The sequence below is a fragment of the Colletotrichum lupini genome, chromosome 3 (assembly GCF_023278565.1).
Source record: "Colletotrichum lupini chromosome 3, complete sequence".
In the NCBI taxonomy this organism is placed as follows: domain Eukaryota; kingdom Fungi; phylum Ascomycota; class Sordariomycetes; order Glomerellales; family Glomerellaceae; genus Colletotrichum; species Colletotrichum lupini.
The window spans coordinates 2967001-2980256 of record NC_064676.1 but is presented as its reverse complement, the minus strand read 5'-3'; the positions used below and the strand labels follow the sequence as shown (position 1 = coordinate 2980256).

The window sequence follows — 13256 nt, the reverse complement described above, 5'->3', positions numbered from 1 at the left end:
TCAAATCCTCCCCCTTCTCTAGATAGGTCACCTCCCATAGTTCAACATCAGAGCGACACTTACGTCTCGGCAAACTCGTACGAGCTAGGAGACTCCTCAACGGCAACCTCGATCTTGGCCTCGGCCAGCTCCTTGCCGCCGACACGGAGACCGGCGCGGATCACGTCACCGGGCACGGCCGGGCCGACACCAGCGGGGGTTCCGGTCAGGACGATGTCGCCGGCCTCGAGGGTCATGACCTTGGAGATGTCGCTCAGGATGCGGGGGATCTGGAAGAGCATGAGGTTGGTGGAGCCTTCCTGCTTGACAACGTCGTTGACCTTGAGGAAGAGCTCAATGTCGTGGGGGTCGGGGATGGCGGATTTCTTGATAATGTCGCTCATGGGCAGGAAGGTGTCGAAGCCCTTGGCGATAGACCAGGGGAGACCCTTCTTCTTGGCTTCGTTTTGGTTGTTGCGTGCCGTCATGTCAATGGCGAGGGCGTAGGCTGTCTTGTGTGTCAGTGGTTGTGAGGGTAGGAAGGGGGACAATGTGCCCCAAGTGAGTGAGACGAACCCTCAATGGCGTCGATGGCGCCCTTGTGGTCATCGGCCTTGAGATCCTTGACCTGCTTGCCGAGGATGAGGGCGAGCTCGACCTCATAGTGCATGTCGACACCCTTGGGTCTCAGCACTGGGCCGGCTCCAGGGAGGAGGATGGAGGAGGTGGGCTTCAGGAAGAAGAAGGGCTGCTTAGGGCGGGTGTTGTTGAGCTCCTTGACATGATCGCTGCGGATTGGTTGTTAGTCCTCTCTTCTGTTCCCTGTGCCTGCATCTCATGTTTGTGAGAGTCGAGGGGCAGGTGACGAATCACTCACGCATAGTTGCGGCCAATGCACATGACCTTACCGGCCCTCTTCAATGAGGCGGCGGTAGCCATTGAGCGTCTGAAAACCATGGACATCTTGACGGTTGTGATTCGCGTCTCCTCGAGTTACAGGTTTTTGCAAGATTTGAGGTCTGTTGATTTATGAGAAGGCGTGAGGTTGATAACGAGCTTCGGAAAGGATGCCGAAGCGATGCCGGAGCCAGTGTCGGATTCTCCGAATAACCGGGGAACGCAGGCCTGGGAGACTCGAGGATGCTTAGTCAGATTTTATACTGGTTGGAAAGTTGGGTGCGTCGGGAGACCTGCCGGCACTAAGCACGGAGGCTTGCCAATCTGGTCAAGGCGATTCGGAGGACGGATGCGTCAATCGGCGGCAACCATTGAAGCTTGCATACCTATAAGAAGGGCCTGTGCAGAAAGCAGTCCAATGCACGCGAGATCTGGCAGTCTGGGAACTGACTGGATTGGATTGAAGCTGGCCTCGATTGGACGGGATCGACTTGAAGCTTCGGGGGAGACACTTCCCGCCCAACCGGTTGGGAAGAGCAGGCGACAGATGTTCCAGCAGTCGCATGAGTGGCCAGGAGACAGCGGGGACAAGGAAGGGCCTGGGGTGCTCAATGTGGCTGAAATGGCCCAGTGTGGGGGAAGGTGCCCTGTGTCTCTCACCCCGCTTCCTTCCTTCCCTCCAGCTCGGTTTCGTGGATTTGATCATCGACTTGGACTAAAGTCAAGGTACCTACCGACCTAGGTACCTTCACCTGGGAAGACAAAGTTGAAAGTGACAGACCATTGCACCGGACCCGATGGACTGGCCAAGGAAGGCCCAATAAGGACACTTCCCTGCTACCATCTGCCACTTGGAACTGTTCCTTTACCTTGTCTCCGGCGGGGTAGACGTTGATGTCTTTGATCTTTCCCCATATTCCCGTACGGAGTACTCTACTGTGATATACGTATCGTCACCACATACCCCATGCTATAGGGCACACCTCACACCTCTCATTTCGAGGTGGCATGCGTCCTACATCAAGTCACCTTCCTCACGCAGCCTGATCACTTCTGCCAGATTTGTTTATCAACATCACTACGCGGTGATTACCCTTTTCCTATTCATCATCACACCTTAGCAAAAACATACACACACACACACAAACACACAACCGCGCAGCCCTTAACACTAGCTCACGCACCCTCCGCTCTGTCCCTTCTCCCCCCCCTCTGACATCTCTCACAGACCCGACACACAGAGCCTTACTGTCAGGCACTTGTGGCCAGTGGTACCTGGCCTTAAGAGTCAAAAAGTCTCCTTAGCCTTGGCCTGGAATGACGGCGTCGGTGGGTTCTACCTTATGCCCCATGCTATGATGCTCCATGTCCATTCCCTGCCCAGATCCACCCGCTTTCACTCTCCTCTCGGCCAAATTCACTGCTAACTGCCTGCATCCACTTCTAGCCCGTTAATCAACACTGCATTGTTAATTGGCAGCATTCTCCATTCTACGCACTACACGACACGAGACCACCAACAACGAGAATCCGCAGACTCAATACTAAAAGTCGCCATGGAGAGCCTCCAGCTGGCGCAGATGCTTGCCGACCTGAGCAGCCTCAACGCAGCCGTTTGTTTCCCTTATTCCCTACTCTCTACAATTGTTGATTCTCGTCGGTCGCATTCTCTGACTCGCCCATGTAACTCCCTCTGCGATGTGATGCGCTTCGGCGGCTGCAGGGGCTCATGGGAAGAAAGGAGATCCGCAATAAACTTTTCCTCAACTCACCCATCTTCCCTATCTACAGAAGTGCTGATGACCTCATTCCAACACAGGAACCCAACGCGGCAGCCGCTCTTGTCACCGCAAACAAGGCCATCCAGACGGTTGAGAAGACCAGCGCCAACCCCGCCGCCCCCGGACTGCCCAGGCGGCCCACCGATGAACTCCGCCGCGTTCACACGCACAGTTCCCAGACCTCGCGGACAGGCACAGGCACCGCTTCGCCCGCCCGCGTCGACAAGTTTGGCCGTCGCATCATGATGAGCCCGCCCGCCTTGTCGCGCTCCAACTCGGCCCAGGGCTCCATCCCCGGCACGCCCAAGAGGGACTCTGATGTACGAAGCACTACCACCAATACCTTGCAGCACCAACAACAACCACTACTTGGAACGGGACAGAGAGCTTACATGATGGGTGATGAACAGGCCGAAGATGATATGGACCGCGCGTCGACCCTGATGGCACTGTACGAGATCCGCGCGAAGCTCAAGCAGCAGGACAACAGCAGCCTCATGAAGGCCCGAGAGAAGATTGCCGACCTCGCGGCGCGGCAGCAGCAGACGACAGCGACGTCTGGCAAGAAGGAGCCCGAGAAGATTACGTCCCGGTTTACATTCCCCAAGTAAGCGAGGGGTTTCTTTTCAAGTACACGCATACCTTTTTCAACATAAGCGGCGGTACGGCGTTTGGGGGTGTGGACTCGGTGTGGTTTCATTTTCGACAAAGTCCGGCATGAGGGATACTAAAAGTCACGACGAATCGGTGTTTACGGGTCACGAGCGGTTCTCAGTGGGACGCTGAGCATGTCCATTTTTGCGATTTTTGTTTTGAGACCTGCAACGGTCACTTGGGATTTTGCCATCAGGCCACGACGCATGTTTGTTCCTCATCCTTCATCTGGCTATTGAAGGATTGGGGAAAAGGTCAGGGATTACATGGGGAAAATGTGAGGGCCAGGGCCGAGTCCGGAGGCAAATCCGGGGTTCCGTTTATTCGTCGACCGGCTGTGTTTCACAGCGCTTGTCGGAATCATGCCCTCACTCGGTGAACAGCGCTGAGGGGTCCGTATGTCCGTAGAGAGACTACACTTTTTTGATGTCAAGTGCGTACCTCGAATCTCAACAAGTCTTTCCTGAAGTTTTTAGAGTGAAGATATCTAAAGACATGTGCCGTTTTACAAAAATCACTGTCGAGATGAAGTTAAAAAAAAACAGGCCGTTGATCGCCTAGGCCGGGTTTGTGTTGCCGGAGTTTCGAGGAAATTTTCAGGTGACGGAGCGGTTTGAGCAGTCCCAAGTGCGCGGCAAGCTGGCTGACATACCGAGAAAGAGTTGTGCCCAGATGTTTTGGAAACAGTCTTGGCGATGAGCAGCGGAGTGCAGTCGATCGAGCCCCGGGTCGAGTTGCTCGCAAGATAATGAGACCAGGCAGTGAGGCATTCCACATGGCGGGATGGACCATTGGTCCTTTGCCGGCTGGTCTATTTTTGTTCAGAGGGATTACAGTGTATTTGTTGCCTTATTCCAAGGGAAAGTTTCAAGAGAAGGGAGGCTGCTCGTCATCTCGGCCAAGTTCACGAAAATTGTTGAAGAAGCTCGAGAGAAGCTGACTGCTGTTTGCGGCGAGGTGGATCTCAGCATTAGGGTGATCCGGATGGTAAGGTCCCTTAAGGTAGTGGGGTCACCGGCGTTGGGCGGAGCGAGGTGGGGAGGGGAGAGCGGCCGCACCACCTCAGCGTCAGTAGCCAGCCAGTGCGGCAGTGCCTTCAACTCTGCTGTCTAAGCAGCTCCCGTTTCTTCCAGAACATCCGGGGTTCGCGAGTCGCGGGTGACCGGGTTCTTGAGAGTTGTGTCTGGCAGTGGCACGCGTGGGGTGACTGGTGAGCGAGGGCAGACACGCCAGCTGAAAGCAGAGGAACTGAACGCAAAGGTCTGTTCTAGCTTCTCCCTGTGGTTCACGATGTACCGCAAGCTCAGGCAAGGTAGATCATGATCGAAAGATATCGGTCTGCTGCGGTGTGAGCTCAGCTTCCCTTGCCCGGATCCACCCCCGGTATGTCGCCGCCGGGGAGGCCGGTCCTTGGAAATCCCAGAGAGAAACCGCAAACGAATAGTGAAGAAACCGCAGTGCCGCGAAAAAACTGAGGGGAGCCCAGGGCAGCGGCGACTGCAAAATGGATGACAAAATGATTGCCATGCTAAGAATGAATAAACGAGAGAAACACAACGAGTAAATGACAAATAGGACAATGTTTTTGTGGAAACTTGCTGGAATAAGCTCGCGAGGCGTGCACCGCCCAGTTTGCTCGGTGGGGATGGTGTTGGTTGTGGTGAACAACAACTCAACTCTCAGAGGGCCGCCGTGAAGGCCGCATGCTATTGAGGCACGTTAGGCTTTTTGGTGAGCAATGATTCCAATTCCCAGCGGCGGTTCGCTGGGGGGAAAGGCTATGTACTGAACCTCACCACAGGTATCTTAGTTGGAGAGGTCACGCTACCGCGGCATCGCCACAGGTGAACGAGGAACCCTTGGGAGGAGGATGCGGTTGATGGGCCCGCGGCAAAATGTACCACTGTTGGATGAGGGGAGGCGCGCAATCATTGAATGGAGACGGCCAAGCCTCGCTCGTGCCGGTGATGTCAGGCGCCGCCTTGAAGCCCCATTCTTTCTTTTTTTGCTCAGGTTCTTCTGCTTCTTGTCTTGTTCGTTTACCGAAACGGTGTGAGGCGCTTTTGCGATTCGTTCACGAAGTCCATGGTACCACGGTTATTCACCTTGTGGGCTAGTGGGCGTTGGCCGGGCCTCTCTGGCTGACGAGAGGGCGAGAGGGCGAACACAGCCACATTCGATGCCGGAGCCCGGATGACTCGACAAGAACTCTTGCCGGGCGACGTGATGGGTTATTGGATAGTTTGGAACTGGGTGAACTATAGTGTATTGGGCCCTTGATGGCCTGAGGAAGAGGAGAGGATCCACGGTGGCCAGTTGGTACCTTGCATGGGGCTTTGATGGGTTCGTGTCTTGGAGGAGGACCGTTAGCTTCTTGGTGAAGTTGGTGAGTGTCCGCGCGAGAGATACGTACAAGTAAGTATATGTAGATTCAGACGAAAAAGCACCTAACCCGTCCAAACAAAACATCGGAGGGAACGGAGGGAAAACTAACCGTCCGGGGGCCCCATTCATTCGAATCACTGGAGATGCCTGGTGGTGACTCGGCGGTAGAGTGTGGTCGGAGAGGACTTTCATTGCTGAGGGCTGACAATGGAAGTACAATCATTGTACCTAATTCCAATTCCATACCACCCATGATGAGTCCATCCGTAAGGCAAGCACGGCAAGGTAAGTAAGGTAGGCCTGTTAGCCTATAGGTGCCTCATGACTGGTGACGGTGGTGAATCGTGAGTGGCCAGGCTCTGAGGAAGGTGTGGGCATCACTGGAAGCTTCGCCGGGGGACCAAGTGTGCGAAGTCTGGGCAGAGGAGGGAGGCCACGCAATGGCTTTGGGGCCAAGTGACTGCCCAGCCTCCAAGACGTCGCTTTTGTCTGGCGACGGTTTGCTTGGCTTTCTTCATCACGCCGTCGGGCGAAATATAACTTGGATCCCTCTTTCCCCCTCTTCCTCGTACCCCCGTCTGATTTTTTCTCAAGAGCCTTTTCCATCAATCAACCTTGTACTTAATCAAAAACCTAAACGTCTTGACTCTCTCTTCTGGCGCTTCGCTGCTGCCTTCCTACATTGCGGATACGGATACATAACAGAAACCATCCAAATTCTTATTTGATTAATTCAACCTTGGACTGTCTCGCATTGCACTCTAAATAGGCCGCAATCCTCCCACCCAAACCTACCTACGCTACCTATTCTCTACGGGTACAACTCACCTTAATTTTTGTGCATTGCACTGCACTGCACCACCGAGAGCTCTAGACCGGGTCTCGCCCATTCTGACAGGACGTCAAAAGCCATCACGTCATTGAACATCACTCGCCATCTTCCCTCCCCGCCAACGAAAAGCATAGCAAACGCCACGCAGAAGTGAGCTCCTGGGTTCTTCTGAAGCACGGACAAGAAATACAATAGTCGGACGAAGCTTCTCCCCGGACAGCTCCTCCTGCCGTTTACATCTCGTCTTTTCTTTATTCGTCGCACCAGAACCCTGTCCGCCAACGATAGCATAAGAAGTTTGGTATACCACTGAGAGGCCAACCTTTTCCATACCTTCAACGTCGAGGGTCACGAACAAGAAACTTTCCGTTCAGCGACAACATCACAGTCATCAAGATGGCGGACGCTGTAGGCAATGTTCACATTCTGCCCTTTCCCATCGACTCACTCGACAAGAGGTAAGCCTTCTCCTTCCTTCCTCCCCTCATTGCATGCCATCCGAAATGGATCTGCGAGACCCTGCATACATCAACACCCCCCGGCGATGCCCTCCGGACGCTAACGTCAATCTCGCAGACAATTCTACTGCAGCTCCGGTCAAGTCTACAGAAACGGAGCATGCTATGAACGCGGCGCATGGTACTGGTGGGGCCGCTGGGTCCTCGCCGCCGTCGTCGTCGGCATCGCACTTCTGATCCTCATCTTGTTAGGGTACTCCCCCAGTGCTATTTCCTGTCTTTTGGCACGACCCTCCATTGCATTCGTTCATCATGGCTAACCGATGTTTTTGTGATGTAGCTGCATGAACTCCCGCCGTCGCAGAAAGCGCGGTGTCCAGCCCTTCTACGGCACCGGATGGATGAGCAACAACAACAAGCACAATCAGCAGGGCACCTACGCCTACAACCAGCCGTACAATGGCCAGCAGCAAGGATACACAGGCTACCCCCAGCAGGGCGGAGCCTACCAGAACCCGCCTCCTGCTTACGGGCCCGCGCAGCAGCAACCTCAGTACACTGGCACCACGTTCAACCCAAACGATGGATACTACGGCGGTCACAACGAGGGTATTCACCTGCAGCAGCCGCAAAACGCCTACCAGCGGGATTCTTACGCCCCGCCTGCTGGCCCGCCGCCCGGAAAGTAGATGGATGATGACGATGAAAGATAATGGGGCTTGGGTTCCGAAGGCGTGGAAGGGTTGATGCGGAGAGGCATGAAACTTCTTTGACTGTCATGAGTACGACGACTTGCGAACACACAGATGATACCTTGATTGCGAAACAACCCGATTAGGCGTTGGCAGGTTTTCTTTGGAAGGACTTTTACGATGATAGGGGCCAAGAGGGAAGGAATATGGGGGCCAGCCAATATGTATGATGATGATGATATTCGGGGTTGAGCCTGGCCTGGAGAAAGAATCGAGAAAGCTCTGGAACTATGACTCCATAGTAAACTTCAATATTGTTGATGCTTTCATGGCCACAATCAAATTTTCGAGACTGGTGACGACATGTGAAAGATTTCTACCCTTGACGGACCTGTCCCTCAATATATGTCAATATACTTAGGAACGCGACATCTGCCATGATCCACGAAGTCAGTCAAAGACTGAACGATCAACGCAAGGTCGTTGGGCTTGACCATCGCACAGGTCAAGTTGCTAGCATAGCTCTTACATCAGACGAGCCCTGCGTTGTGCTGGGCTGCGGCCGTGAAGTCAATTATCCTTCTGGACGTCCAGACGGTCTTCCTTTGGGACGTGCGTGTCGGTGCCACTGCCCAGAGCTTCTACTCTCGACGTCCCAGGATAGAGCGCCTCCTCTGACGAAGATCGACTACTTGGAGCAGCGAGAGTAAGATTTCGGGCTATCGCAAGCGGTCTCTCGAACCACGGTGGCGTCCGTTCCTGATCCTACTCGCTGTCCCATCGCTACTCCTCCACGCTTCCAGGCGTTTCGTGGGGTCCTCTAGCCAGTTAGCTCGACCCTGACGTTCATTTCAAGCTGGTGAGATTGGGGGCCAAGGATTGTTCTCGAAGCCAGCGACGGCGGTCTTTCTGAGACAAGAAGGAGAACCCGTCTCCGAGATGCCCTGTCCACTGTCGAATCTGCAGTGTCCTGGTAAGGCCCGGGGCTCTGCCGCCGTCTCGGCCGAGTTGATGCAACTGTGCACATCACATGGGTGCTGAATGTGGCGAGTGGTTGTGGCTGAGTAAAACGCTGGTGTGGCTGGAAATAACCATTGGCTTTTTACGTATTCCCGTCATAACCGAGCGCGAGGGAAGGCAGCAAGGGGTGCCCACTGTCACGGGGGTTGCGACCCAGACGCTTTGGCCAATGCCAAGTCGTAATGTGCTGTACGTATGCCTGAGGACGAGAAGAGCACCATGTTTCATCCTGTTGACTCTGCATGCTGCTAACTGGTGGTCCCTCGGCCCCCAGGTTGTCTCGTTTTCAATACGGAAATGCTCCGTACGGTTGGTGCAGTTGGGTGGCGGGCACGCGCGGCGACGGCAGACCAGACATACTGCAAGTCAATACTCGCTAACTGATACCTTATGTGCTTACCTTACTTTAGTTAGCATCTTGATTTATCGGCCGGGGGAGAGGGGACTTCAGGGACGGCTCATCGGCGCAATCAAGATTGGGGTCGACGAATCCAAAATCATCTCCGAACCGGCCCCTGAACGAACTTCATGAGGGAAAAAGCGGCACTTGCGCGATTACAAGGGGACTTGCCAGACAGCCGTTTTGGAGTTGAGGTGGAAGTGGACACGGGCGTTGGGTGTTGGCGTTGCAGACAGGCAGGCAGACAGAAAAGAGAATGCGAGGCCAAGCAGCAGCAGCGCAGCATGGCAGCATTGCAGCGATTTGACTGAACAAGCCGCAGCAAAAAGCAAAGCAGAAGGGGGGACGGGAAGTCAGGAACCGCTTCCCCCACTCAAGTTCGTCTGAGCAGGGATCTTCAGTCCGCTAGAGTGTGGCATGGCGCTCGATCGCAATTCGAATTTCCCTCTGGAAATCTCCCTGTGCTCAGGTCGCGGCGTCCCGTCGCGCTCGCTCTCTCTTAGGTACCTTACCTCAGCTCAGTCTGTCAAACAGGGAGAATGGAAAGGTGCTGATGTTTCTACCGCTGCTCCTTGGTCCTTTCCACCACTACCAGTGACCACCTGGGCTGCCTGACTGCCACTTTTGATCGTCCCCCTCGTGGCTTTCCCGGCAAAGTAACTCTGTGTGCGTCACGCCAATCTTTTCCCCTTCCTTCTTCCTTTTCCCACACCTCGTTGCAAATCCTCCTCTCGTTTTGCTGCTCTTCTGACCTTTTGGTCAAGGGAAACAGATCCTCACGTCTTCTTCATCTCATCTACGGCGGCCTCTTGTCACTCTCTTTCTTGACAACCTCCCGAGGTGCATATTCCTCCGACAACCCGGCAGACTGCGTCCTGTGCCGTTTCGCTCCTTTTTCGTTCCGTCTCATCTCCTTGGCCATTCCCGAGGCTGTTTGACGGTCCTCCTCGTGTCTCTCATTTTTACCTTTTTTCGTTCGTTCTCTTCGCGAAGCAGAAGAGCAGAATTCCAGCTCAAAAGTCATTCCTTAAGCAAGCCATACGAATACCGGTACTCCGCCTCTCTCGCCGCCACTCTGGGATTTATTTATCCTCAACACGTCTCACGAAAACGACCACCCCTCAGCTACAGCCTCCCTTCTACCTGGGATAACCGTGTCTCTCGACAGCTTGGACACGAATTGCGACCCACCCCTTTTCTCAATACTCGCACCCAGCAGCGTCACCAAGCAATAAGACCAAGACACCCAATCTGTTGGCCACGGATCGCCTATTTTTCGGGGTCATCCTGTTGGATCTTGCCGTGCTTGCTGACTTGCACCGCCCAGTTTCAGTGCCATTTTGAGACGAAAGCCTCTGGGCTTTTTGCTCGTTTGTCGCTACCATTCGCTACAACGTCCCCTACCACCCGTTCACCAGCCCACCCACGCAAGGGGGCGAACGCTTTGCCCTCCCATAGGCAGTGACGACAGAAGAAGACTTGCATTCATTTACCGGCAGTACAGCGGCACTACTCATTTCGGTTCTTATCCTCTGAGGCTCTCGAGGCTCGACTTTTTTGTTCACGCCTACCACTTACTTTCCTTTGCCATCTTGACTTCAAGTGAGATCGTTTTGTGCGAATCCGGCCGCCCGTTACACCTGCACGACGACGTTCTCTTGTACCACGAAGCGGCTCGCCTTATCCCCCAACGGTCCGCCGATCACCGTTCAAGCCGATTAAACGACGAAACATCGAGCCCATGAGATGATGGAGCTATAGTCCGCTTCTAATTCCGCAGATCAATCCCCCTCGACCAACCAAGCTCGACGTACCCAAATTTTGTGGGTAATTCGCCGAGAATCACGTTCTTTGTTGGAGGAAAAGCAAAACAAAATCATTCAAAATGCCTTCGATCGATGTCGCCATGGCGAGGAGTCTCCGAGGAGGAGTGTGGGGATCAGTGGTGTCGAGCATGGCCGCGGACATTCAGAGTCGCGGAATTACAGACACAGTACAGAGCGCCGGAAACTCGATCAACGATGTGAAGACGGCGCTGTCTAGTTGGGACAATTGCATGTCCGTTAATTTCTGCAAGTAGGTTTCGGCCACGACCTCACTTGAATCCCGGCATACTAACTTGCGCAGGTGGCCCGTCATTGGGATCATGATCTTCGGAGGCCTGATCATTTTCTCTATCGTATGGTGCATCATCCGGTGCGCTTGCTGCGGTCTGTCGTGCTGCTGTCAGTGTTGCTACTGCTTGAAGTGCTGTGGTAACTGCTGCGGTTGCTGCGACACCCCCAAGGGAACACCTCACAAGCACCTCGACGACAATTCGTATGGACCGAACAATCAGGGATATAAATCCCAGGCGCCCATGGCTCCCTTTTACAACAATGCCAGCACCGCGCCTGCACACCAGGCGAATTCAACAGCACCCGTGGCTTCCGGGGCCGCGGCGCCGCCTCAGTATGCTGAATTCGAAGTCAGCAAATCAGGTGCCAATCCGGCAGACGCCGATTCACTTCCCGCGATGCCCAGTTGGGAGGGTGCAGGCTCGAAAAAGGTGGCACTTGAGGAGGAGGTGGAGCTCGAACAGATGAACAAACCGGCTGTATCACCGAACCCGAACGGACAGAACATGCCTCTCATGGCACCCAACGCCATGTCCCATCCGAACAGCCCCATGCCGGGTGACAGGAGCCCGTATGGCCAAAATTCTCAGGCCGGGCCCAGCGGTTACTTCACCAACGCCAATCAGCCTGCGGGTCCCTACGAAATGGCAGGCAACGGCTACAGTGATGGAGCGTACGGACAGTCAGCGTCTTCTTTCGGTGTAGACCAAGGATATGGAAATGGGGCCATGGCTGCCGGAGGCATGGCGATGCAGGGTAGAGGTACACCTCACCAAGAGTTCAACAACAATGGCTACGGACCCCAGAGAGGTCAGACGTACCCCCGTCCTCAGCAAGATTTCGATCAGGGCTTCGGCAACAGCTACGAGCAGGGAGGCTACGGCATGGGCCGTCCTCCCCGGAACGGCCCCAGCCCGGCACCGATACCCCGAAGCTTCACAGCACCACCTCGCGATGGACCCAGTCCCGCCCCGGCTGGATATCGCCGCTCTCCTGGTCCTCAAGCCGGCGGTTACCGCGGCCCTCCACCCCCTCCCAGCGACTACCGGCGATCCCCCGCGCCTCAAAACGACTACGGCTTTGACCAGAAGAATCAGCAAGGCCAGTTCCTCAATGAGAACTATGGTCGTCCCCAGTACGGAGCAAACTCGCGTCAACCCTCTTCAGAGTCGACTCGCCCTCTTGCTCCTCAGCGCAGCTACACTGGCGACCAAAGCATGGTATCTCCGGATCTGCATGACTCTGGCGGCTTTGACTTCAGCTCTGGCTACAGTCGTCCCCAACAATACAACTACAACCGCGGTCCGAGCGGTGGCAACCAACATATCGAGGACGAAGACGAACAGCGACCTCCGCAAAGCAGCGGCGGCACCTATCCAGGATACAAGGCGTACCAGCCAACAAAGGATGGCTGGAGTGGCGTCTGAGCGAAATGACAACAATAACGACAGAAGGAAAAGAGCACATGCACACCTGCCCAAGAGCACCAACAGCTCCCTGCACTGGGGGCGACTTCTATTTAAAGACTAATGCAGTCAGAAGTTCATTCGAGGCGGCGTTACTTTGAGTTTCTGATAAAGGTGTGCCTTGGATGGTTAATCCTTGCCTATTACATGCAAAACTACTGGACGTTTGTTTGGAAACACCCAAAAAAGAGATGCGGTTTTTCGGGGGCCTTTTGGAGTTTCGGGCATACAAAGAGCCACTGTTTTTTCAACCCATGACCGAGGAGCAAATCGGAGCTGTATAATGACCACGGTCAAAGATTTTGTTTGATTGGATTTTCAATTGTCAGACTTTTTTTATTCTTCATGTTTACAAGGCTCGCATTGGCGCGGCATTCTCAGATTCTCTGTTTGGCCCTTTCTTTTGCATCTTCTTCGAGTGGCAATGGCCAACCACATGGCAAGGTTCTTCTTACTTGGCGATGGACGAGCCGCAGGCTGGCGACGTACTTTGATGCCATGTCATCCAGTTTCGGATGATTTAGAGTTTGGGGCTGTGTGTGGAGGATATGACTCTGCGTGGAAGTCGCAGTGTT

At 54.4% G+C, this 13256-nt stretch overlaps 6 protein-coding genes across 6 annotated transcripts; 5 read left to right on the top strand and 1 right to left on the bottom strand.

The window, feature by feature from the left end:
• Window positions 1–59: 59 nt before the first annotated feature.
• Window positions 60–942, bottom strand: CLUP02_05663 (fumarylacetoacetate hydrolase; the record flags this gene model as incomplete). The annotated part of the gene is made up of 3 exons (XM_049284669.1): window positions 60–487; window positions 556–767; window positions 857–942. The coding sequence occupies 3 exons, from the start codon at window positions 940–942 to the stop codon at window positions 60–62; spliced, it is 726 nt and encodes a 241-aa protein (XP_049141812.1).
• Window positions 943–2432: 1490 nt separating this feature from the next.
• On the top strand, window positions 2433–3268 carry CLUP02_05662 (uncharacterized protein; the record flags this gene model as incomplete). Its single annotated transcript, XM_049284668.1, has 2 exons — window positions 2433–2489; window positions 2696–3268. The coding sequence occupies 2 exons, from the start codon at window positions 2433–2435 to the stop codon at window positions 3266–3268; spliced, it is 630 nt and encodes a 209-aa protein (XP_049141811.1).
• Window positions 3269–6924: 3656 nt separating this feature from the next.
• Window positions 6925–7675, top strand: CLUP02_05661 (uncharacterized protein; the record flags this gene model as incomplete). The annotated part of the gene is made up of 3 exons (XM_049284667.1): window positions 6925–6986; window positions 7105–7239; window positions 7327–7675. 3 exons carry the CDS (start codon window positions 6925–6927, stop codon window positions 7673–7675), a joined length of 546 nt encoding a protein of 181 aa, XP_049141810.1.
• Window positions 7676–7913: 238 nt separating this feature from the next.
• CLUP02_05660 (uncharacterized protein) lies at window positions 7914–8388 on the top strand (the record flags this gene model as incomplete). The annotated part of the gene is made up of 2 exons (XM_049284666.1): window positions 7914–8043; window positions 8129–8388. The coding sequence occupies 2 exons, from the start codon at window positions 7914–7916 to the stop codon at window positions 8386–8388; spliced, it is 390 nt and encodes a 129-aa protein (XP_049141809.1).
• A 1127-nt stretch (window positions 8389–9515) lies between these two features.
• Window positions 9516–10843, top strand: CLUP02_05659 (uncharacterized protein; the record flags this gene model as incomplete). The annotated part of the gene is made up of 5 exons (XM_049284665.1): window positions 9516–9619; window positions 9694–10030; window positions 10111–10252; window positions 10318–10387; window positions 10426–10843. The coding sequence occupies 5 exons, from the start codon at window positions 9516–9518 to the stop codon at window positions 10841–10843; spliced, it is 1071 nt and encodes a 356-aa protein (XP_049141808.1).
• A 140-nt stretch (window positions 10844–10983) lies between these two features.
• CLUP02_05658 (uncharacterized protein) lies at window positions 10984–12745 on the top strand (the record flags this gene model as incomplete). The annotated part of the gene is made up of 3 exons (XM_049284664.1): window positions 10984–11156; window positions 11226–12636; window positions 12698–12745. 3 exons carry the CDS (start codon window positions 10984–10986, stop codon window positions 12743–12745), a joined length of 1632 nt encoding a protein of 543 aa, XP_049141807.1.
• Window positions 12746–13256: the final 511 nt, after the last annotated feature.